Source organism: Anoplophora glabripennis, unplaced genomic scaffold (assembly GCF_000390285.2).
Source record: "Anoplophora glabripennis isolate ALB-LARVAE unplaced genomic scaffold, Agla_2.0 scaffold36, whole genome shotgun sequence".
Lineage (NCBI taxonomy): Eukaryota > Metazoa > Arthropoda > Insecta > Coleoptera > Cerambycidae > Anoplophora > Anoplophora glabripennis.
Window position 1 is genome coordinate 1,815,575 of NW_019416310.1, and position 27,866 is coordinate 1,843,440.

Sequence of the window (27,866 nt, forward strand, 5' to 3'; positions counted from 1 at the left end):
ACCAAATTTTCAAAAAATAACACATTCGCGCCAAATTTGGTGTACGGGGGTTCTCGAGGTCACTGATCACGAAACCGAGATCGGATTTACAAATTTCAACCCGTGAATAGATCTTTTACAGAAAAGAGAACAAAATATAGTAAAGAAAAACTAGGTTAACACATGATTGGGTACTCAGGTTATAAAGTAAAATATTACAAAATGAATATCGCAATTCTGACCTCAAATACGTAATCAGCGACCCCGAAAACCCCGATATACCAAATTTGCTGCTATTCTGTTATTATTTGAAAATTTGGTGGGCCATTTTGGATCCGCCATCTTGAATTTTGCAAAAGTGACCTCGGATCCGTAGTCAGCGACCCCGAAAACCCCCGTATACCAAATTTGCTGCGATTATGTAATTTTTTGAAAATTTGGTCGGCCATCTTGGATCCGCCATCTTGAATTTTGCAAAATTGACCTCGGATCCGTGATCAGCGACCCAGAAAATCCCGGTATACCAGATTTTACGCGAATCTGTTATTGTTTGAAAATTCGTGATATCTGACCTTAATTTACCTGTTTTTTTGAGGTTAGAAAAAGAACCATTACTTCTGACCGCGGATTCACCTTGGGCGGGGTCTTAACCACACAAACGAACATTTGAATATAGAAAAAAAAATGTGGGTACTTTTCCTAGCACTTTTTCATGAATTTTTGCTACTTTTTACCTGTTTTTTGAGGTTAGGAAATTCCTGTGATGTGATAGCTCAATTCTGACACCGGATTCGTGATCAGGAGGCAAACATACTACAGATAACATATGTCGCATGAAAAGTACAGACAAGTTTTCTTTTTTTGTGTGGTTGTGAATTAATGCAATTTTCATCGGAGACACTTGTAATTCAGGATTTTTTAGGCTTTTTACACCGTTAATAAGTGGTAAAAATTTCAGCCCAAAAGATTCATTAGCTTGGCGTTGCCGGAATATGTTACTTAAGAAGATGCTATTTCCAATTCATTTTTCCCAAGCTCACAGGCGTTGAAGGGTTTCGATCATTAGTTGTTTTTGTACCTAAATAGTTGTATTGACATATGCATTTACTGAGAATTTAATTTTTCAAATTTAATTTATTTAAAAATGACTGAAAAAATGATAATATTTATTAAATTGTTAAGCGCGCATGCTCCGCCTCGCTCTCCCCACTCGTTCGCTAGACCAAGTAATATAGAACGCATCGCCGCTATCTTTTTTTCGCAATTAAATAGTTGAATTCACCTTAATGTTAATGTAGGACATGAAAATATAGGTCTTAATGTATACTCTCTCGAAATTTCGGCTCTTAATATTAATAATTAAGGTCACTTTAAATAAAAAAAAATGATCTCAGCTTCTAATCAACTTACAACAACGATTTTTTTTTAATTCGAAGAAAACTAAGGTATAGAGGTAACTATTTTATTTTATAATAATTACCTTAATAATTAATTTAATAAATATTAACATTTTTTCAGTCATTTTTAAACAAATTAAATTTGAAAAACTAAATTCTCACTAAATGCATATGTCAATACAACTACTTAGGTACAAAAACAACTAATGATCGAAACCCTACAACGCCTGTAAGCTTGGGAAAAATGAATTGAAAATAGCATCTTCTTAGATAACAAATTCCGCCAACGCCAAACCAATGAAGCTTTGGGGATGAAATTTTGACCACTTATTAAGGGTGTAAAAAGCCTCAAAAATCCTGAATTACAAGTGTCTGCGATGAAAATTGCATTAATTTATTAGCAATTGAAAAAAACGGCAATTTTCGACCATTTTTGAGCTCTTGTGCATAAACAAATTATCGGAATTTAATCGGACTTTTCTCATTTTATAGGCTTATTACCTACCTATCTTTTTTGTATAAACTTTTTTTCGCTATGAATAATAGTTTTTTTACGTGAGTCGATAAACCACTTTTCCATAACTTTGACCACTGTTAAAACAAAGTTTCCCAACTAGCCTCGAGTTGATTTTTTGATATTTTATTTATTACAGATTTCCGAACAATATTCCGCTGAGAAACTTCTAATAGTATTTTTTTCCCGAAACAGGCTTTTTCATGTCTATAATGACTGGGCTGTATTATACAGCCATAAAATGATTATTAGTAACCCACCCAATGACTTAGACAGTAACTTTTATCTTCTCGCCATTGAGTTACTTCTCCTACTTTGCTACCACCACCACCACCACCACCGCAACCCCCAACACACACACACCTAATCTAAACGTAACAAAAGATGCTTGATTACTATTCACTGCTTACGAGTCGTAAAACGTTTTAATATTATCACTACCGACAACTGATCCACATATTCCAAGAATTAACCCCCTTCGGTATGGGTATAGGTGTGATGTAACAGTACTGTATGTAGCTGTGAGCTAGATATTCGGGTATATTCAGTGCTGGTCGGGGCATTAGTCGGCATAGTAGTTATTTACCCTAATATCATCGTTTTATAGAAATGGTGCTGTTTCGTTTAAGTATTACGATAAAAATTAGATGGGAATAAGAATGAGAATGTGAATACATGTTCAAACAAAAAAAGGCACTATCTACGAGCTCTGTAACATGAAGTACAATAACTAATAATAAAAATTAATGCCAGTTATATCTTCGCAAGACCACCCGTTCTCATAACTATCCAACTAAATCAAGTTTAGTAGTTAGATCACTGCGATAACGCCCCTGTTACTCATCGGCAATAATTCAATATTTGAGCGATAATCCCACCGGGATTAGTTTTTGCCCGTGCCATAAGTAAGGAACATTAAGGATAGTTTAACTCTTCACAACCCTTTCTATTTGGGGGATCCCTCGGACCCTCCACTTAGGTCCTCTACAACAGCCTGCGTCGCTGTCCCTGGAACAGAGCTGCACGCCAGTATGGGAGAGTATTACGAGATAAGTCGCCCGGTGATTAATTATAGCGTGGGGAGATGACCTGCGTCTAAATTTATGCAATATGATTTAAAACCAGAAGACCTGGTTATTAATGAGAAAATTATCAGGGAGTTTAGTCCGTGTTAATTTGTCAGCCTCGTAAGAGGTGGGAATTTGAGTCATGTACCGAGTGCTCGTTTTTTGAACCGCACTTTAGAAACATTAAGTTGTCCGCCTTTTCAAAGAATGTTTTTGAAAAGGCGAACAACTACTATTATGGCAAATCGTCATAGTACCGAAATTGGTTCTTTTTTTCAATCCGATACTTCATACATTTTGTTTCACTCACAAAATGCGAAATTAAAAACAAGAAAATAAAATTGTATTTTACTTAAAAAACATTGGCTTATTATTTCAGAGAGTGGTCATTTTGAGGCTTTTCGTTATAAAAGACGACAAAATCTCTCTCATATAATCAACATATTTATCTGTGATTTTTACGTGCCTTTCTTTTATAAATTATTCAAAACCTTGAAGACTACAGTGATGAAAAAGTAGAAAGATTCCATCAAGATATAAGTGAAATGGAGAATCAATACCAAGGAAGATGGGATATCAACATGATGGCAGATTTCTGCTGGACACTTACAAGAGAAACGATTTATAATAGACAAAAGAGAAAGAGAAACTGCATAGGTCATTCGAAAGAAGAGTTCGCTACAAGAGAAGAAAAGTGTAAGAGCAATGTTAAAGAAAGCCCGGTTCGAGTCAGTCGAATTTATTTGGAACTAATTCATATCCATGACATTTATTCAAGATTTTTTGATACACGATTTCCAATTTTTTGCGATATTATTTTATTTTTTCAAAATTTTTGGATAATGAATCAACAGACGTTAGATCCAAATTCGACTCGACAAAATTTATGAGAATACTTGATCCAATCTAGAAAAGCTCTGTCTAAATTTTCTCACTCTCATTAATAGGACTTTTTGCCATTTTCAGCTACTTTTTTGCATTTTTTTGCAAAATCTGTGGGGGATACAGCTAATTTATGTCTGCCGGATCGCAATGGCTATGGACGAAGCACGCAAAAAAAAATGACTTTAGTAGAAGTTTATTTACCTATCATCATTAATTTATTTCCTATAACAATTACTTTAACTATTATTATTATTAACTATTTTAACTAAGAAATAATGTTTAGTGAGAACGAAAAATTTGAAGATATCCGTTTATTTTGTGATAATAATAAAAATCATTCTTAACTTTAACAGAATTTTAATACCTAATTAATAAAAACCAACTAAAACACAAATAGTCACAGATGCTCAATATGACCACCATTATTATTGATGCACTTCGTATAATCCTCATTAATTTACAGAACTGCATTTAGTATGAAATGGGAATTAAATTCACTTAAATTTTGTATACATTGATCAACTTTATGTCTTAGTTTTCATAAACCTCGTTTTTTAAGTAACCCCACAGAAAACCGTCCAAGGGTGTAACGTCTGAGCTATTTGAAGGCCATTGAATATTCTCCATTACCAATTCACAAATCAAACCTATTATTTAAATAATTTCGTACTGCTCTGGTTCTATGCGGAGGTCTTGGTGCCAAATTAAATTGGTATAGTCGATCAGCGGCAGATCTTCCTTTCAATTTGTTTCCTATTTGACTTTCAAGAAAATGCAAGTCTTTCCCCAGTCAAAGCACCTTCATAAAATAGTGGACCAATGATTTTATTTCTCAATATACCGCACAAAAGATTAAACGATGTACGTTTTTGATTTGGAATTTCCCTATTATAGTGAGGATTTTCATTTGCCCAGGTATGAGTATTTTTTCTATTATAAATGCCAGCTGCTGTAAAAGTCGCCTCATAAGTCTATAAAATCTTTTCAAAATAGTTTAGGTCACCATTTTTCAAGCGCAGCATTTCTCTGCACTACTCTAATCGTTGAATTTTTTGATTTTGGGTGAGTTTTTGGACCGGCATGCGGCATAGTTTTATAGCGGCGGTATTTATATTTATGTAACGTTCTAATAATTTTACTTTGGCTTATTTCTAACTGTCTTGAAGCATTTACTGTGGACTCTTCTGGCCTTTCTACAGTAATTTAATATTTGAATTTACTACGGTACCTTGAATGAATATTTGCTTACCTTGAAAATATAGTAAGTAATATAGTTAGTTTTAATTCTTCATTTGGAATAATTCTTCGTTTCTGTCTTCCAAAATATTTGGTTTCTCTAAAGCGTCGGTCAATGTCGTAAAATGCAGCTCAAGATGGAATTGCAAACCCGGGATGCAAACGAGCATACTCGGCGTGCGCTGCATTCAGCATTCACATTATTTTTTTATTATTTCTTTCTTTTACATTCTTGTAAAATAAACGGATAACTTCAAATTTTTCGTTCTCACTAAACATTATTTCTTTGTTAAAATAGTTTGTTAAAGGAAATAAATTAATGATGCTAAATAAACGTCTCTCAAAGTCATTTGTTTGTTCCGCTTGCCTCGTCCATAGCGACTGCGATCCGTCAGACATAAATTTCCCTGTTTTTTCAAAAATAGTTTAAAACTGAAATATGTCGAAAAGTCCTGAATCAAACAGTAACATATTATATATTTTTGAAAAGAGAAAAATTTAACGAAGCTAAGTATGCACTAATATATAGGATGTTCCATTAAAAAAAAATTATTTCTTTAATTTAGCATTTTCCATTATTCAATTGTTTTTTCTAATACTGTAAAACTTTTGTATTAAAAACTTTTTTGTAATTTCAATAATAAACTCACAATAAGTTGTCAGATTATAGTGACTAACCCTGTACCTAAGAAACAGACCCGATTAAGGTCAGAAGAAATTTTTCGAATTTTTTTTTTTTGCTCCCACTAACGTGATTTTTGACGATTTTTCGCTATTTTTGGTGATTTTTCGCTTTTTTTTTGTACGGGTGTAATTATTATTATTTCCATTCTTTCATTTTTCTAAATTAACTAATTCATAATAATCAATTATCAAATATTATCAATTAGGTATATAAATTATCAATAATATCAATTATAAAATAATCAATTATTTACTCAAACCTAGAAATTTTCTACGTTGCGTTATTTATACAGGGTGTTAACGATATGCCTTGCCAAACTTTAACGGTATATTTTTCGTCACAAACCAACAAAGTGCCTATAAATATACCGGGTGATTCAGTTTGGTATTCGCGGCCCTTTATCTCTTTTATTTTAACAAATAGCTCTAACAAACCTTATATATTTTTAAATCGCCGCTCAAACTCTATCAAATGACATTATTAGATCGTCTCCATGGTCATATGTCAAAATTGCTATAGTCAATTGTTTTTGTTCAATTGGCATACTATATATTTTTTTATCAATTCCGGAAGATATGCTAAAGCTTAATCTTTTTTGCTGTTTTTCTAGCAATATTTCGAATGAAACTATAGACTTCCTTACATAGCTGAACGTAGAAAAAATATGCCTTTCAGAATTGATAAAAAAATATACCTATAGTGTGCTATTTGAACAAAAACAATTGACTATAGCAATTTTGACATATTATGTTACCATGGAGACGATCTAACAATGTCATTTGATAGAGTTTGTGCGGCGATTTAAAAATATATAGGGTTTGTTACAGCTATTTGTTAAAATAAAGGAAATACAGGGCCGCGAATACCAAACTGTTTGATTTTTGAACAGTGTTGAAATATAAAAAGTATCACGTTTATTTAAATATCTCTAAATTTACAACGAAAATGTTTTAAATTAATAATCTCTATCCATGAAAGTTGAATAAACTAAGATCTTATAATTTATTTTTAAATTTTACTCTGTTAGAAACAGGAATTTTCAGGAGTACCTACCTACCTATTATGGAAAACCCTGAATATTAAATAAATTATTATAGTAGCCCCTCGTAATAATGAACATAAATCACAGGAAATTAATAAAGAAACAGCAAAATTCAACTTCCTCCGCATTTCTGGATGAAATTTTTCATTAAAATATTTTCCGCTCTTTTACCTTCGCCGCGACTACTGCATGCACTGAAACTTATTTAGATTCCAAACTAATCTGCCTCTTTTTTACCTTTTTTTCAGGGCCGATTGTTCTCACGAAGATATGCCCGGGAAAAAACCGGAGCACGGCGGTCTAACCAGCTTCGGGAAGGTAAGGCAATAAAGAAAAAAATAATAATAAGCGCTCCCAACTTTCCTCATAAATTGTGACACACAAATTCGTCTATAAATTAAATTTTAATAAACGGATATTAGTAGAACCGTTCCGCAACGCTGTTATATTTATTTTAATTAAAACCTCCCACTTTTTTTGCAGAAAATGATCTGTAAGCAGAACAAAACGAAAGGATGTAGGTGTTAAGAGTTTAACGGTTTAGGTTTAGGTCATAGGCGTCGTCCGGGGTTCTGGGTGCTCAGACTGATCAGCCACTCAGAGTAAATTTGCTTTCAGGCATATCAAACTGATGTGGGCATCTTTTTTATAGACGATGTAATAAGCAACATGGATATTTGAAATTTATGCAAATTTAAAGCTTGAACAAGCAAAAACAGACTTTTGTAGTATTGCAGTTACCTTTTCTGTCGGTTTTATTAAAAACTTTATTCTAGTTACAAAGCTATGAGCAAAATATTTTGGGCTTGGTTTAGCCACAAAAAACAATGGTATGAGTTCTTATAACTGTTTTGAAAACTCAAAATTGACAGAGTCACATAGCAAAATAATATTTTTTTAATCAATATGCATATAGCCAAATCCTTTTCTTGTAAGATGGTTTTCTTATAAAGTTAAAGTAAAAATTCCTAACAATAGCTATTTTTTTTACTCAGAGTTTAAAAATATTCAATTCGATAATAAAAATTATTAAAAAAATATTTACAAGAACACTTGAAACTATTAATATACAAAACAGGCTTTTAAAAATATAAGATTCTATTTTACGATACAACTAGATGCAATAAAATCTGAAAAACCCTCAAATTTCACGTAGAATACGAAAATGTAATAATATATATCGATCGATACAGTTCCCGAAGGGTCACCCTGTATAGTCACTTATACATATTGTTTCAAACCATTTATGTTGCCTTGACATGGCTTAAACAAATATTCAACCAATGATGTCATTAAACGAATTTTATTTATTATAAAATTATCTGAAGTGAGAGTACTGCATCGTGAAACACCATGTATAAGAAAACAACATTCGTGACGTTAAGAGTTGATAGACATCTTTAATGCCATTTCCACTAGTCGGTCTGACAGGTACATCTTCTATCTGTAGTAAGCAGATAAAGGCCTTGCGGATTCAGATTAACAAAAAGTTACGGCCGAATAGCCACAGCAATGACGCAAACCTAATAAACTCTAATTTAATCCTTGCCTTAACTTTATTTAGTTGATTAAATTGGGCGAACTTGACAAGACGAACTGAACTGAATTAGATTATTACAAAGAATGCAACGCAAAGCTGTAATTCTAATTAAAATTAATATTCTTGCACAGGAAAGTTGAAAATTTTAGAAGCGGCTGAAAAGAAGATATTTATGTCCCCATGATTAAATGAGAAATGTTATCTTTATCTTAACTTATTTCATTTACTTCTATGTATTTGTGGGCATTAATTACCATTTTTATGTCTAAGTAATAGACAGCAGAAGGAACCTAAAAATTCAAAAAAGGAAACTGTTAACATAATTCAAAATAACGGTAAAAGTAGTGTTATTCCATTTAAAATAATAATGTTGCTTAAATATGTTATGTTGGTCTTCAATTTTTATATTTTCCCTATACAGTGACCCAAAAATAGTACCAAAATTTTAGTCGTGTATTTAATTAATCAAAAGCAACAACTTTTGACTAATATTTTTTTAAACTTCTTAGTTTTCCAAATATAATTTTCTTAAACTTTAATTTTTATTACCAACTATTACTGTAAAACAAATTCACCCAATTTCACTCAATTTTACTCAGTAATGTATCAATTTCTGCCCACCCCAATTGAGTGAAATATTCACTCTATTAGTATGAGTACAACTAAAATTTTATTAGTGAAACTATTGCAACAGAAGTGAGTGAATTTTATTCAAATCCGAGTTTCTGCTAACTATCAAGTGAGTGACTGCAGCACTATACGCCATACACCACACCAAAGACAATGCACGACAACAATGGAATGTGGTGGGGTCACTCAATTATGAGGACTTTACTCCGATTTAGATACAAGTGTACCAAATAGGGGTTTATCTTTAGAATTTATTTGTATATTTGAGAATGTATTTGATTGAAAATACTCAGTTTTAGTTCAAATTTTACTCAGTGGATTCACTCCGTACCTTTATTGCTTTCAGTCACACTTTAGTTAAAGTAATATAGAACAAAAAGACGGCACTAAATTAGCAACTAATTGGTGTTAGCATTTACGATTTACACCAGCAAAAAATGTTAAGGTATCTTATTAGCATTTTAATGGATTCAAAATTCCGGACGAAAATATGAGCTTTCGAAAAAAAAATAGAGAAAAGTTGTTGCTTTTGATGAGTTAAATACGTGGTTAAATTTTTGGCATTTATTTCTTATTTCCACATCACAAACTAATAAAAACAAATACTGCAAAGATGAGTCAAAAAGGTTTCGTTTTCGAGATACGGGATGTTCAAAATTAATGAAAATGTGTTATTTAGTTCAATTGAAAAAAAAAAAACAGTTTAGAAAAGTAAATTATTTTTTCATTCAAGCGTGATTTTTCCTGCATTTTACAACAATAGTTATTTAACAATTTACAATAAAATTTTCAGTACGATAAATTTTATATTACAAGGATAGATTAAGTTTTCAAACATTTGATTCTGTTTATTTCGTGAACTAATAACTCTACAGCTTAGATACTGTAGATTTCGTTGTAGCAAATTAAATTTCCTATAAAACTGTCATTTACGTTTTTGCTGTAAGTCATTTATCAGAAAAATGCAAATTCGATAAAAATTAATTTTATTTTTTAGCAGTGATTCAAGTCAAATACAGTGTGTTTGTAAATAAGTGCGAAATATTTTAGGAGGTGGTTGCCGAAGTTATTTTGTGAAAAAAAGTACATATAAACATAGGGCGAAATATGCTTCGTTTTCGGGATACAAAGTATTTAAATTTTTATTTTTTATTTATTTTTATTTCAGAGTTTTAAAGATATTGACTCAAAATTTGATGGTTGTATTTTATTTAGAAATATTGACAGCAGCCTACTAGATAAACGCATCAATAGAAAATAAAAATACACAACGTGCAATAAAATATGTTTTATTTTTTTCCTCAAAAGTGGTGCATCCTACAAAAAAAATAAGATACCAATTTCATTCAGAATTCGTGACAAATTTCTAAAAAAATATCAAAACGGAATAAAGTCAGTGGCGTACCATTTTTTTAATTAAAAAAGTTTGTGGAATTCTCGCACGAACGCCACTGGTGCAAGTAGAAATATTCGGATCACCCCAAAAAATGCACATTTATCCCTCCAAAGCATTTTTCAAATTTCGAGTCAATATCTTTAAAACTTTTCGAAATAATCAAGTCAACATTTAATGTGTTTGACCTTCATTTGACTTTGATCTAAACGTGATGGGGTCATACGAACACCAGGATCGTGATCAGCGAACCCAAAAACATAAAGGTCACCTAGTCTGAGAAAAAGGACTTTTCGATTTCAGTTTGTGAGCCTGTGTTATTATTTTAAGGAAGAAGTTATTTAGATTGATTCCCTGTAAGACATTTAAAGTTTCAACAATTTTAATCAAATTAGATAGAAAAGCTCTTCAATTAATTATGAACTAACAAATACACCTGCCTATATTTGCAACCTGCAATAAGGTTGTCGGTTATTTGAATTCCGTTTTTTTACTACGTTATGACATTCAATATTCAGGAGGTAGAGAGTAACGGAAAATTGCAAGGAGGAGAAAACGTACAATAAACTGCACATAACTTTCCTCATAAATCCAGAAAGTCCCAGTTACGAGTAAAATTTTAATTAATCAGGTATCAGGCGAAATACAACTAACAACGTTCATGCATAACTGTCATATAAATCTTTATTACTCGGTTTTAAAATACGACGTTTATCATTCCCGGTTATGTTGCCGGTTCGGTTAAATGACGGCGGAAGTACAAAACGGGAACACCACCCGACGCGTACCTACATAATTTCTCGAAAACATCCCAGTGTTTTCATTTCCTTATTTAATTAAATTAATGCTCGCAGTGTCTGGCGCATAGTTGTTTCTCATTATATTGGATTCTGCGTCCAATAAGAACAACGAGATTACCTCGTTCTGTAATGAAATAAATTAAGAAATACAGACGCTGGAAGTTGGAAGTTAACAAATCATTGTTATTAAGTAATCGTAATCACAGAACACCCACATTTTAATTTACATAACTATTGTTTTTAACTCCAGACTAACCCCTGGTCCACACTGACGCGGATAGTGTTAGTTAGTTGTGTTCGGTAACAATGTTTACGAACAGTGTTAGAAAAGTTTGAATTGCTACTAATAAAACTCGATGTTCTATACAGGATGTCCCGAAATTAGGGGGCAATATTTATACAGGGTGTTCTATGTCGAAAAAGATTACTTTTTCTTTATATAAACGTGGGTCCAAAAATTCTCCCTAAGGAAGTTATAGCCACTTAAACGGGCCACTCTGATGATGGTTTTTTTCTAAATAACTCCGAAACCAGTTGAGATAAATTTATGAAATTTGGTAATTAGCTTAACTCTTAGGTGCTCAGTCCGCTACTGACACGAAATTTACAAATTTTCATCACATACGTTCCAACACTGGGGAGGGAAGGGGGTAAAATTTACCATAACTTTTTTATGCTTTGAATTTTTTGATTTTTGACTGAAAAGTATGAAATTTCAGAGTTTTTTAGTAAAAAAAGGTACTCTTAGTTCAGATTGGTAGGATGTTCCATTTTTGTGTAAAATCCGTTTAAAAATAATGTTGCATGTGTTACTCACCGAGAATCGAAATTTCCGATATTTTTTATGTCACAGGTTTTGAATAACAAAAATGTGTTTGGCGTCATTTGCATTGACAGTTCAGTTATTTACTTTTTGCGAATTGTTATCAGTCGAAAATGTAACATTTTACGAATGTATAGCTAGCAGATATTCATAATAACCATTTCTGGTCAGACGAAAATTCACTGGCAATACGGCGCACAAATTTTCAAAATAGATTTGCAATAAATGTGTGGACATGAATTTTAGGAGACCAGCTACTCGGATCTATTAAGTTTCCCATTTATCTTTCTACCAATATGGACCAAGAGTACCTTTTTTTATAAAAAACTTTGAAACTTCAAACTTTTCAGTCAAAAGTCAAAAAAGTCAGAATATAAAAAAGTTATGGTAAATTTTACCCCCCTTCCACCCAGTGTTGGAACGTATGTGATGAAAATTTGTAAATTTCGTTTTAGTAGCGGACTGAGCACGTAAGAGTTGAGGTAGTTACCAAATTTCATAAATGTATCTCAACTTATTTCGGAGTTATTTAGAAAAAACCATCGTTAGAATGGCCCTTTCAAGTGGCTATATCTTCCTTAGGAAAAATTTTTGGACCCACATTTATATATAGAAAAAGTAATCTTTTTCGACATAGAACAAACACCCTGTCGAAATATAGCCCTCTAATTTCGGGACATCTTGTATACATCCAAAATCGCTTCGTTTGGCCGCTAGATGGCCTCAAATATGTACCAATGGATTTTGATTATTTTTGGGGTGTGGAGTTTTGCTTTCAATATACAAATTTTGATGTTATACAGAGTGTTTTTTAAAACCCACAACTCCTACAAAATTGATATATATACGGCGATAATATCCGTTCATAGCTTTTTGCCCTATTTTTTATTTGATAGGTGATACCGTTTGGAAGTTTTTGGGCCTCTTCTAGAATTTTGATTAAATGGGCGGTTTGGGTACAAAAAAATAGTTTTTAAATGTCTACATTATCTTGCCACCCATATTACAATACCTAACAAAGTGCTAGAAGTTACCGATTTTATAGGTTGATTGTAATTTTGTAAAGTCATTGTATCTGCCGATTATATAAATGAGTGTTTACTACGATAAAATATACCACATGTTACTTCATTTTTCGATATGGATACACACATACGACGAATTAGAGTTATCTACAACGTGCCTAATTTTATTGAAATAATAAGTAAAAACAATGAAATAAAATAAAAAATGCTGTAGATAAATATAACAAAGTTGAGGTTATTAAATTTAGTACAACTTATAAAAATTGTTCAAAATGACCACCGTTGTTTCTACAACAAAGGTAAATTTGGCAAAGAAAATTAAAGGACACCCTTTGCAGTTCTTAAGGGTTATTTTTTAAAACATTTATGGCATTTTCGATATGCATCCACAACTCAGTTTCGTGTTAGCACTATCTCACATTCCCATTGGAATACCCATATCCAAAGACCAAAGTTAATATCTGCATACTCTTCAGTTGTAAATAAATGCTTTTTTTTATTTAGCATTTAACGCTAAGTGTCAGATGAATAAACAAAATTACACAAATAATAACTATTGTTATAGCAACCATCATTTTTATTAATACTTTGAATAGGATACAAAATTATATTTTCTAAAAATGCTAAACAAAAACGAATCGGACTTATATTCATATAAGAAAAAATATTTGAAGTTCACTCAGCTATCATCTGTCAAATTTTGTCATGGAGCTTGTAGAACACTATAATAATTCAAGTTCATTTTCACCATTTCTTGCTACTTTTAATGAAAATTACTACTATTAGGTAATTCTTTTAAATACATATCGGTCATGACAGAACTGAAATTTAGCTGCATAAAGCATATATCACATAGATTTAAGTATTTCACGAAATAGGTAGTAATTTTTCATTTGTACAAAACAGTTTATGTTACAATAACAATGTTAACATTGTAATATTAATAATGTTCCATAACAATATTACAAAACAAATTTCCATCGTTTTCGATACAACATGCTTGCACGTAAATAATAATTACCTAGTAATACATAAATAATTTTTAAAATTTTGAATATTTCTTTGTAAGACAATAGTGGACGCCACTGGAATAGAGCTCTCACAAAAATTCTTCGTTGACAGTTTGCGTCATAAACCATAAGGGCCATCTAAACTTAACTCATTTAATTTAACCTGGCAGTAGGTAGCTATAAGAATGTGAAAAATACTTCGCGCAGCAATTTGACTTTATTGCATTTTTAGAACTCAGTAAAAGGGAGCGGCAGGCATTTCTCGAATCTGTTTCACGTGTGTGTAAGCACCACGAGAATTGCCCGAACTTATTTAAAAGAAACAGAGGGAAATATTGTAACCTTTCAAAAATAATTCTTGAATTGTTGCCTTAAAAATTCATCTACAACAAAAATAGAAAAATAAATAAGGAAAACAAAAGATGAGATCAAATATTTCGTTTCAAATAATTTCATTACAATGGAACAAAATTTATGACCATGAAAAATGGATGAAAATAGAGGAAATAAGTATAAAGGAAATAATCAAAGACCGCCATTTGCATGGATTAGATAGCTGAAGTATTTGTTTCTTGCAATGTGACTGGGCATCTTTAAATGAAAATTCCGCCAAAAAAAGTAAGAAAAAATGTTCCATTAACACCAGCTGGAAAACGCTAAGATCAGATCGTTTTATAACCAAATGTTCATATAAATGTCTTAGAAATATTAAACTAGATACAGTTACTTATTGCAATTAATTAAATATTTTATATTTTAATTTGGAAATAATCATTAATTTTAGTATACAAACGGAGTCTTTGTAAAATATAGTGCCACACTACAATATCTAAGATAAATATGTAACTGGCGATCAATTTTTTGATCTTGAAAGCTGTTGCACCCGTGTTTGGAAGATCTCCAACCAAGGCTGTCAAAACGTAGTCTCCAATTCAAAGAATTCGGAGGACTATTATAAAGGCCTGCACTGTTAATTATAGTTGAGCCTGAGATACTATATATTTTTGAATATGAAAATTGTATGATTTTAAATTCAGGAAAAGTATCCTGCTCGGAGTTATTTAATATCCTGATTGGCAATACTAACTCTCCCAGCAATGGGCCTTATACTAACATGGCGGCATTGCCGTCTTAAATATAAATAATAAAATGTAAATACATTTGTTTGTTACAAACCAGTAGGTAATAATAATAATAATGATAAATCGCAATAGAAACTAATAAAAAATACATGGCTATATCTCACAGTGCAGACAGATCAGTAAGGACAGCGAGTTAATTTATGAATGATATCCGCCAGCCAAATTACTTAACTTCTGAAAATAGCCTCACTCCCAAATAGGTGATATTTATATGAGAAACCAGTGATCATCAAAATGTTGTAATGGTAGATAAGGTACTCAAAATGTATCCAATTTGAAAATTTGATTATAAAGTCAACAAATTAAGTGGTATTTTTATAAAAAGTAGAAACATTCATAGATCTAAGAGAATTACTACCTACTTAAATGGAATTACCCCCAGATCATCATAGAAGAAGCAGATGATCTAAACAGGTTATCTACAATTAAAAAATTAAAGTTATTTTAGAAATCAATACAATACTAAATAATGAAATCAAAATAGGTAATAATACATTTTTTATACATTATAATATATTTTTTAATAAAATAGTCATTATTAATATATTCATTCAATTGAGATTCTGTAAAAACAATTCACTCAACTTCACACAATTTTACTCAATAATGTATTAATTTCTGTCCACACTCAATTGAGTGAAATTTTCACTAAATGTTATGAGTGAAACTATTATAACAGACGTGAGTGAATTTTACTCAAATCCGAGTATCTGCTTACTATCAAATGAGTGACTTTTTACTATATTCTGAGTATTTAAAACCAATCAATAAGTTATTTTTTCTCTAATGTGATTTAAATTGAACTATTATTGAGTAATTTTTTAGCTACAAGTGCACCAAATACGAGTAAATCTGCAGAATTGATTACACAGTTACCTATATTTGAGTGAAAATACTGAGTTTTAGTTAAAAAGTTATCACAATTGAGTAAAATTATCAAAATGCTCAATCTTGAGTGAAAATATACTCAATCATTTTACTCACTGAATTTACTCTGTACCTTTATTGATTTCACTCACATCGATTTTTTTACAGTATATTAGTGTCGTTACTTGTATTAATAATAAATTCATCTATAATATTCGCAATATACAAGGTGTTTCAGAAAGACCTTCCGTAAATCCCGGGGGTGATAGTACAACAAAAAATAAAAAAAAATTGTATTATGAACTATATGTCTGTCTTGTTTTCGAGATACAGAGCGACAAAATAAAATTTTTTAAATAGAATTTTTACGAAAATTTCCAAACGGTGCGAAATATTTTTATGAAATTTGGTATTCCGAGATTTTTAGGGACGCGAAATACACTGGTCTGATTATTTTTTGGATATTTCATAGAGGGCGCTAGTTACGCTACTTTCCTATTACATTTTAGGTTCTAATTTTTTTAAGGTTAGGTTTTTACCATTCAGGCTCCAATTTCTAATGTACAATTTTATTTTCTAAAAATAATGTACTCTTTTTAGAACTTCCTAATGTGGACAGTTTTCGAGAAAAAAGGCTTTTAAGGCTCTTACAATATTACGGTGAAGAAAATAAGTGACTTTTCTCAGAGTAGGCTTATGTCAAAACTTATTGATGGATGTCTCATAAACAACGCATACATTTTCAGTAATACTTTAAACTCTAATTAACTTTATATCAAAATTTTAGTGATCGTTAGTGACTGTAGTTAGTAATGACTAATTACAGACACTAAAGTTTTGATATAAAATTAATTAAAGTTTAAAATATTACTGAGAATGTATGCGTTGTTTATGAGACATCCATGAATAAATTTTGACATAAGCCTACTTTGAGAAAAGTCACTTATTTTATACATCATCGTAAGAGTTCAATTAAAAGCCTTTTTCTCGAAAACCGTCCACATTAGGAAGTTCTAACAAGAGTACATTATTTTTAGAAAATTAAATTGTACATTAGTAATTGGAGCCCGAATACTAAAGAACCTAACCTCAAAAAAATTAGAATTTAAAATGTAATACGAATGTAACATAACTAGCGCCTTCTATAAAATATACAAAAAATAATTAGACCAGCGTATTTGGCGTCCTTAAAAACCCCGGAATACCAAATTTCATAAAAATATTTCGCATCGTTTAGAAATTTTCGTAAAAATTCTATTTAAAAAATGCTATTTTGTCGCTCTGTATATCGAAAACAAGAGGAGATAGACAAATAGTTCATGGGGCAAAAAATTCTTATTTTTTGTCGTACTATCACCCCCTGAATTTACGGAAGGTATTTCTGAAACGCCATGTATATGTAAGAATCAGCAGTTTCAATAAAATTTATAATACTAGCATTTATAGCGATCGATATTGCGTTTAAGGCCGAAGTTTAATGGTTTTGTAAGAATCTCATCTACTTATTATTATAAGAAACAATTTACTTGTCAAATGGTCCCCAGGCAATAAACTCATTTACTGTACCATCCCTTGACAACTAAATTTTATGATGGTCGTTAACTGAACTCAGGTCGACGCAGGCACTCTTTCTCTTAAAGCTATGAATGTACTTTACCCCAAAGTTATCTCGCAGCAGGCTGATTGCGTCGACATTTTTTTTTTCAGAGCGTCATTAAGGAAATGAACCGCCTGGGCATGATCGTGGACCTCTCCCACGTGTCCGTCAACACCATGAGGGACGCGATGGAGGTGTCCAAGGCACCCGTGATCTTCAGCCATTCATCCGCCCACGCGCTGTGCAATTCCACGAGGAACGTGCCCGACGAGACCCTCAGGAAGCTGGCGCTCAACAAAGGAGTCATCATGGTCAACTTCTACCCGCCGTTCCTCACTTGCAAGGAAGTTTCCACGATCGCAGACGCTGTGGGTGAGTCTCCTTGTTGTGGTGCCCGCGTAAATTGGCTGGGAGATTAATAATTGAACTGGGTCTTGAAAGGGTCTGCCCCAAATTCTTGGCGTTGGCTAAATGTTTAGGGAGAGGCGTTTTGTGTACGGGGTGGCCCACTATAAAATAGCCAATTAAATAAGTGAAAGTGGTTGGAAACTTTCAAGAAACATTAATCAAACTAAATCACATTCTAAAGGTATATAAAACTGTTTAAAGCCGTCTGTGAAGAAAATTTGATTATTTTTGTCATTTAAAATATACCCGTTATAAAAATACATGGAATATTTGTCTAAATCTTGCATTATTGCATAAAAATCAAAACCATTAGGAAAATAACTATAAATATCCAACAAGACCAATTTCTTTTCTCAAATAGTTTTAAATTAATAATATAATCATTGGTTGTTGCCTCATCTGCATGAAATTTACGTCAATATTCTTTATGGGTATAAAAAATAACATAATAGGTTATTGATTATGTCATATGGTATGGAACTACAACGTTGATGGGTTTTTATTGCATGAATCGTTCAAATGGTTATTTAGAATGAAAAAACCGCGGAGTTCTATTAAATTAGAGGGTGGAAATTGGAGATAGGGGTGAAAATGCACCCATTTCAGTTTTTTTATTGTAGCTCGAAAACGAAGCAAAATTTCGGTATAGTTTATAGGAAAAATTTTGTAGAGAATTGAATTTCCCATCGAAATAGATTATTTAAAAAATTTAAAAGGAGAATTTTATGCAAAATAATCGTTAATAAACAATTTGAAAAAAAAACAAAAAATTCTATTTTCTGATCTTTTTTACTTTTTTGGCTATAGTTTTTTTTGAGTAATAGATATAGGCATTACTTCATTGAAAAAAAAAGTAGATAAAATTTCCTTCAAAACAAGAGGTTGTAGAGTATTTTTCGATTAAACTAATTTTAATTTTTGAGGTGAGAAGAGCTATACATATAGAGTAAAAGTCAGAATCGAAATTTTTATTTTAAAATTTGTATTAGAACATTATTTGAGGTTATAAATAGATTTATTTTATAAAAATGTTGTGTAAAATAATAAATAATGGTACTTCTCTCTTGAGTATTTTCGTGTTTTTTTAATTTGTGAGCACGCTGTATATCTAATCTATGATGTTTGTATCTCATTTTTGCGAGGGGCAGAACTTTTTATAAAGTGACATTTTTCGATAAAGTCAAAACAAAAGAGTTTCTCCTGTTGTCAACTCCATTCGTGGACACACATACATTATTAATAAACTTTATTGTAAATTCTCAAGTTTATAAAAAAACAAAAAATCTTATTTTTACTTTCTTTAAAATTGTTTATTAACGATTTTTTGCATAAAATTGTCCTTTTACATTTTTTAAATAAGCCATTTCAATGAGAAATTCAATTCTGTACAAAATTTTTCCTATGAACTATACCGAAATTTTGCTTCGTTTTCGTGCTATATTTAAATAACTGCAAAAGTGCTCTTTCACACCTATCTTCAATTTCAACCCTCTAATTTAATAGCACCTCGCAGTTTTTTCATTTTTAATGACCCTTGAACGTCTTATTCCTTCCTTTTTTAGCAAAAAATGAGAATTAAAACGTATAAGGGTAAACGCGAAGAAAATCGAAAAATTGACCAAGTTTGAGCGATCATATATCAGTCAGTTTTCATCCAAAAATACTCTACAACCTCTTGTTTTGAAGGATTTTTTTTTCTATGAAAACCTATACCGATACCTATGTCTATCTCTGCTCAGAAAAACGTTATTTGAATAAAAGTTAAAAATAACAAAAAAATTAATTTTTTGCATTTTTTTGTTAAATTGTTTTTAATATATTTTGCAGTAAATATATATTTTTTATTTTTTAAATATAAGCTATTTCGATAGAAATTCTCATTATCCACAAAATTTTTCCTATGCAATACCCTCAAATTTTGCTTCGTTTTCGAGATATACTCAAAAAACTATAAGGGTTGCATTTGCACCCCTATCTCCAATTTCCACCCTATAATTTAATAGCACTCCGCGGTTTTTTCTTTCTGAATAACTATTTGAACGATTCATGCAATAAAAACCCATCAACGTTGTAGTTCCTTAGTGCCCTGCTTTTTAAGACATAATCTATAGCAAGGGTCGGCAACTAGCGGACCGCGGTCCAGGTCCGGACCGCGGAAGGTAAAATACTGGACCGCCAAAAATTTTTTGAAAGTATAAATTACTCAAATAAATTATTTAAAAAATGTTTTTTTTACGTTTAAGTGCCAATCTTATCATTTTTTCTAGTATTTTACAATTGTGTGAGTGTTTTGAGTTCTTAATTAGTAAGCAGATTAAATTTGAGTCCAAATTAAAATTAAAAAAATAAGAAATATGAATTTTTTTCTGGACCTCGTTAAAAATTTTCAAAAGTATCCGGACCGCACCTAAAATTACTTGCCGACTCCTGATCTATAGCCTATAAGGTGCCTTTTAAGTATTAAAAGCTTGTTAAATTTAGTTAAACAAAACTTTTTTGGTTTTGGAAAGGTTGAGAAATCTCGAAGCTGGCGATACTGGTGGCCAAAATAAATCGATTATACCAAATATGCCTTTGCAAATGTTTGAATTTTATTTTGAAATTTCTCAATAATTTTGAAAACTATCAGAGTATGAACAACAACATTGGCATAACAAATAAGAATTTTTAACTAATTCTGGCGTTGCTTGTCTAGGGCATCAGTTATGCCCTACTCCTTTGATAAATAGAAGAAAAATGTATTTGCCTTTAGAATTACGGAATACACGAGGAAAATTTGACATTACACATAGGCGACATCTAAAACAAATTGTCGAGTGTTCATAAAAAAAAAACCAACCTGCTTAAGTAAATATTTTAATAAAAATATAAGGCCGGTTCCGCAAATAAGGGATTGGCCGAATTCTATTCTCTAGTATTCCCGGGGAGAACAAATCAAATAAAACGGGAAAACAATCCACATCCGTAACAGTATATCCTAATAAACTTACACCAGACATTCGGTCACGTCTCTAATCCGAAATCACCAGTGGTCCAAGGGAACCGAATTTATTTCTATCTAGGAGATATGTGGGATGAACAATAGTCTGGATGGAGTGAAGAATAATTTACAAAGTTTCTCCTCTAGTATGTTTCTGATAAAATTTTAAAGCGAGTTTTGTTTTCGAGGTGCACAAACAACCGAGACGTTATCACGACGCTGAATTTTTACATGTCCTCTGGCCGCGGGCCAAGAGACATCAGTGTATTTTTCATCTTGGCGGGAAAGTTTCTGGGAATCGCTTAGAATGTTGTTTGTGAACCGCGAATGCGCCAGGTAACAGGGTTGTTTCTAACTGTCGTAAAAATGGAATAAGAAAATACATTTCGGGACATCGCTTGAAACTGAATTTAAATTTTTAAGTTGACTGTTTGTATTCATGACTAATTCGACGCTAACTTTTACAAAATTTGAGGAAAATAGAAAGAAAAACTTACAAATCTAAAAAAGTTGTAGGTTCATCCTTACTTCGTGAGTTATAATTATGCAACATCGATAAGCAAGAGTTTTAATTAACATCTAGATAAATAGACCAGGGCGGATCTTTCGAAATATCCCACTTTTTCGATGTAAGAGGGGGCAAGCTAATTTTTGCTGGATTACCTTCAGTACAACTTTCATAATACAAGTAGTGTAGATCCCTAGATCTAGGCGAGGTCCGGAACAGTTCCAAAATTGAAAAAATGTTTAAAAAATTTTAAAAATACCAATTTTATCTGAGTTTTTTACTTATATCATGGAACCTATTGATTTTGGAAGAATATTGAACAGGAAAAAAGTGTTAGAATTGAATTTTGCACAATATACTTGTAAGTTAAAAATGTTTAAAATTATTACCGATGTTGCAAAATAGCAATAATTGAAGAAAGAAAAAAGTTTTTTGGATAATTTTTTAAAAATATTTTAATTGCTCCGAGGGCATTCTAATTTTGGTAAAAAAAACTTTTTAGAGTATAATTAAACAACACACCAAATTTCATTAAAATCGGTTCTATAGTTTTCGCAAATTTTTTTTTTTTAATTGTTCGAATTTTCAAAATGTTGCACAGCCTCAAATAAAGCATCTAGATACATGAACATTTTTTCACACAGATAAGACCGCTCTACCTTTCAAATGGTTTTTGAAAAATTGAAATCGGTTGATTAGGACAGCCACAGTAAATTTTTAAATTTAACACTCTTTTTTATTTTTAAACAATTACATTACATTTATCAATTTGCAATTTAGATTTTTTCAAAAATTATAATTTTAAAGTACTGATGGGAAGACGCTTCTTAAAAAAAAGTTAAATTCCGTTTATTGGCTTTCGAGATATAAACGGTCAAAGGTCATTTACCGTTAATTTATAAACAATTTAGCAATAATCTTTGATCCAGTAGCTTTGTTTTTCAGAGTTCGAAGCTGGAAAAAATTTTCATATCCATAAGTTATCGGCAACATAGATAAATTAGCGGAAAAGCTGTCGCGCGAAAAGTGACTCAAAACATGAAAAATGGGGGAGGGGGAGCTTTCCGAGTACTTTAAAATTATAATGGAGAATAAATTGATTTGCACGTTTTTCTTAAGACATAGTTGATAACACAGGCACATAAAAAAAGTCCAAACCCAAAACCTACATATTATTTCCGAAGGAAATCGACGCACTGAACACGATCCTAAGGTCAAAATTCATGACTTACCAATGAATTTCGGAAAAAAGTGAAATTTTTGGGTGAAAACTGGCCCAAATACGAGTCAAAACTTATTTTTTTCTAAATTTGTACAAATATATGATTTTCGTAGTATTTTGAGGAGCTGAACATGAAGCGATTAGTTTTACCCATGATCTCTATATTTCTCAGAAAATCCACTATTTGGGTGAAAACGGGCCAAAATGTGTACTACAATATATGTCAAAATTTAGGAAAAAATCAGTTTTTACCCAAATTTGGGCCATTTTCACCCAAATATTGGATTTTCTGAGAAATATCGAGGTCATGGGTAAATTTTAGTAATGGCATCGTATTCAGAGCCTCAAAATTCTACGAAAATTATACAGTGTGTCCCACCACAAATTCCATCGATGGATATCTGGGAAACCGCTCGAAAAATTTTTTTGAAATTGTGATGGTGTAATATGGGCCGTGGGGCCTACCAAGCTAAAATATGTTCAAGATCATCGTACTTCCGGTTATACCGGAAGTCGATACTAACTTTCTTATTTTAAATTTAACCCCCTGTATATTATTGCATCTAGTTGATAATATATAGCACACTTCATACTTAGAATTGATCGTTTCCGAGATATTTTGATTTTTAAGCAAAAATTCACAGATGCAAACNAAAAAATTGCTTCCCCCCTCTCACATCTACCTCAAAACAGATCTAAGAACATTAATACCATACTTTTGTAAAATGTCTGGGTCATCAACCATACTATGCATTATTTATGCAGTAACAACACAGAATGGCAATGCCTACGACTATCTAAAATATTACTTATGTATTTCAAGAAGAAATTCATGCAATATGCCAATTTCAAGATAAACACCATCAGCTTTTAAAGATAAAAGTTGTAGAAAAAGCTTTAATACATGTTCTAGCTTGTCTGATTGTATTTGATGATGGGGTCTCCAAACGATAGATGCGTACTCTAAATTTGATCTGACAATTATACTATGTATATTAGCTTCAAGATTATGTATGCGATAGGTCCCTAATGAATTTAGTAATAAAGGTGTTCATTGAATGTAAGACGACTGTCAAAAATTGCTTCAAAATCAGTAAAAGTATCCGGTGTTTGAAGAATGAAATCATTTAGCATGTTCTTCAGGCAATAAAACTTTTATACAGATTTAAATGGAGACGATTTGCATAACACCATTCAATTCGTTTCAAGTTATTAAATAGATGAACGCAGTCATTTACGGATTTATCCAACATCAATAACATCCCCTATATCATCCAATAATGAATATATAAAATAGTAGGAGTCCTAAGTTGCCCCCTTGAAGCACCCCAGAGGAGGCAACGTATTCATGTGATCTAAAGCTATTGAACGCAGCATAATATTTTCTGTCCGATAGATAAGAACTAAACAGATTAACTGATGTAGTGACAAACCAAACAAGCCACCCTGTACAGATTTTGCTAAGTTATTAGAAAAAGACTATATCTGAATGATGATGTATACCTAAGTAATTATTATGTTGTTGTAAATCCATATCCATATAGATATTTCAATACCTACCAAGTTTCATTTGAACAAATTCAACTGCTCACCAGTAAATGATCCAACCAACGATATTTTAAACCAATAAAAAGACCAATACAACGTCTGTTTTTGTACGAATCCCTGATGCTGCTATTATCATTATTGTATCTAAGCTCCCTCTATGTTATGGCTAGCTGTTGTGTGTTTTTTGCTTGTGGAATTAATTTGTACGGTTTTTGTTTAGCCCACATAAATCATATAAGGGAAGTGGCTGGCGTAGATAGTGTGGGCCTGGGCGCTGGCTACGATGGGATTAACTAGTAAGTATTTCCATTTGTTTCCCTATATTATTGATATAGGGATGATCCTCTACACTATATCGGAAAAATATGCGAATATAATGGAATATGGAGGCAAATATTGTCGATATTGATTCAATGATGTATAATACAAACATATTAGTAGGTATAAAAGCGGACTATCGACAGTTGCCAGTTCATCAAAAAATTATGTTGCCAAGAAGACATCATTTGCACTGTCTCCATTATAAAAGCAGTTTTTTTTTTGCTTTAGTGATTTGTAATTGTGGAGTACGAAAAGCAAACATTGTTACTTTAAGGAGATCTGGTAAACATTTCTTTACAAATATTTGTCGGAAACATCTACCAAAGTCGATGACATTGTCGTCAATATTTTCAACACATACCTACCATTTTGGTGGAGCTCTATTCGAAACAAAATTTCCCTTAATACAAATTTGAATAACAGTTTCACATCTTTAATAAATAAATGTAAAATTTCACCCGAGAAGAACTTCTATTTTCCAGAAATTATTAAATGTAGTAAGTACATTTTAGCCGAAATAAAATGGGTTCATGGAGCATTTTCCCAAGAAAAACCTAATTTTTTCCTTTTTTTAATTTTTGTGGACAGTGTGTCCCACAGATGGAACTGAAAACAGGGAAAACTTTTTCTCATTTTATGAAAAGAGTCACTCTTATTAAAAAATACTACTTACTTAACCGTAGCTATAAATGACAAAAAGTGTTTTAACTGAAATGTAGACATTTTGGGAAACAAGATCGCAAAGTAAGTTGTTGCATTTTCTATTTCTGAAAAATTAAGTAGGCCGTCGTCAAGAAGAAATAGTTTATTTTCCGAGTATTTTTTCACATCAGATATCAATCATCAGATTGTTTTGATAAAGTTATTCATAATTAAAATTGATGTCCATACCTACACAAGTTTGAAGATAGTCGATCTCATTTGATATTTTTTGATATGATAAATCCTAATCATTGAATTATAAAACAATAACCGATTTTCGCCAAATTTGGGACATTTAGATAAATGTTACTTCTAACGAACTAACAAGTTTTTTTTTCAATTTCTTACAAAAATGGGGCTTTACCTATACAGCATGAAAAAATTAAACGATTAAAGTAGGCCAATTGCTTCCAAATTTGGAATATGAAAATAAAAAGTTCTTAATTAAGTTTTTGGATATATTGAACGAACTTCTAGACAGAAAATATTTGTTTGTTCCTCACAAGGCCTACTTGATTTTTCAGAAATAAAAATACGTTGTAGAATATTTGTTTAACTACTTGCTTGATCTATGAAGCTATCCCTTAAAAATGACAAATTTACGAACAAAAATGTTTTGTCATCGATACCAGTGGCTAAATAAAATCAACTACTATATTTCTATTAACTTCTTAACAGGGAATACCCAGTTACAACTAAATTTTTCTAGATTTGAACAGAAGCAGAATTGTTTAGCAAGTATGACATTTTTTCCTTCTTTTCGACTGCATCATTGACATTATATTAAAAGAAGAAATAGTTGCAGTCTAGATAAAGTTGATGTAGTTTGTTCGTGATATGCATCTATAGTTGTTAATACTAGACTGCATAATGGAGAAGACTTTTTTTTGTTATGACTAAAATTTCAAGTTATTTTCTCATTATTTATGAGAAATTTATAGTTATCCTAAATTTGAAAAATAAAGACTTGGCAGTGGATTTATTTGAGTTAATGAAGCCAGTTTAATTAGTTATTTTATTGTCAATTAAACTCTTAAAATCTATCGACTTTGCATTCTCAGTAAGCAAGAACTAAATGTTGTTCTTTGCCTAGATTGAATCACTTTTCTTAACTATTACTAGTGACTCAAAGCTTAGTATGACTTTAAACATGCAGGTACTTTGTTACATAAATAAAAAAAAATTGAAGGAAAAAACTAAAATAAAAAAATTAATAATATAAGTTAAAGTGGCATACTCAATTATTATAAATGACACGCGACACAAACATTTCGTATTAAATTCACTATAATACTAAATGAAAAGAAACCGTTTTGATATTAAAATGAAACGAAACTTCAAATTACGATGAAAATTTCTGAAAAAAGTTGAAAAACTATGTAAAATGACCAAAACCAAAATAGCAACGACCAAGCATTCCAAACAACCACTCTGGTGTCTAGGAAAGTACAGTGCAACCTTTAAAAGGCAGCTAGTCCACCTTCGTTGTTCTTGTATGTTTATTTAGTTAACCAAGCATTAGTTAGCTTCTAAGAAAAGCACAAGGAACACGGTCGCACCCTTAAGCTCCTTAGTCGTGGGAGTAGTTTGAAAGTTACCCAACCGCAGTCGGTGTGTTCGGAGTTCCATATTGACTTTGCTTAACGTGAAATTTTAATAAGTTTTTCATCGCAAATTGTAATTAATGTTGTACGTCTAGCTAAAGTAAATGATTTAGTAAAAGTTATCGAACTGTCATTCCGTAAATCGAATATAAATTCAGTGCCCGAAGATTAATAAAAGCCGAAACTCCCATATTTGTTTAATATTAGGCCTATCTTTCACTTTTTCTGGTATCATCTCTTCCTACATAGATATTGATCGGTTGTTTATCACTGTAATATTAATGCAACATTCCAAATTTGTGAGGAAAAATTGTAATATGGCTTCATATCTACCTTTTATATCTACTACTGTTCCCGTAGCTTTTTCCTTTTGGATTTAGTTGTGTATATTAGACATCTCGGTATCAGTTAAGATAGACATACTTAAGAATTTTGAGGAATATAATTACTCATATAATATCTCTATCTAAAGTTACCCAACCGAGCTCCATATTACCATCATTTAAGGGCGCCGTATTCTTTAAATAGTGTTTTTCACAAAGACAAATTATTTCAAACATTTAATAATTGAATAATCTAAAGCTTATCAAATAATAGGAATGTTATGTCATGCTACCTGAGTATTTCCAAAGACGCCGCAGTAAAACGAATAAACAGGTAAAACGAATAAACAGGTGCAAAAAACGATCAATCCATCAAGGTTTTAGGTACTGAAATCTACGAAAATACTAACTTTTTTATATATAACTCGACTCGACTCCCCCCCCTCCCCCGGAAAGTTGATTACCACATACTTTATAACTCGTGAGGAGTAAGGAGTCTACCACACTTTTCCTCTGCGACTTTTCTCGATTCCTCTGCTTTTCCACTCGGAAAAGTCCAAAAACATGGCAATTTCCCGGGGTTTTGCAAAGTCAAGACCACATCTTTTATTTTTAGCT

The 27,866-nt window shown here is 31.6% G+C and overlaps 1 protein-coding gene across 1 annotated transcript in view; it reads left to right on the forward strand.

The window, feature by feature from the left end:
• LOC108915795 (dipeptidase 1-like) overlaps positions 1 to 27,866 on the forward strand; it is a 48,216-nt gene that overhangs the window by 18,141 nt on the left and 2,209 nt on the right. Inside the window, exons 4-6 of the mRNA XM_018721931.1 lie at positions 7,054 to 7,123; positions 17,743 to 18,004; positions 24,519 to 24,594. Of these exons, the coding sequence (XP_018577447.1) occupies positions 7,054 to 7,123; positions 17,743 to 18,004; positions 24,519 to 24,594 (408 nt within the window). The remainder of the gene's footprint in view (positions 1 to 7,053; positions 7,124 to 17,742; positions 18,005 to 24,518; positions 24,595 to 27,866) is intronic.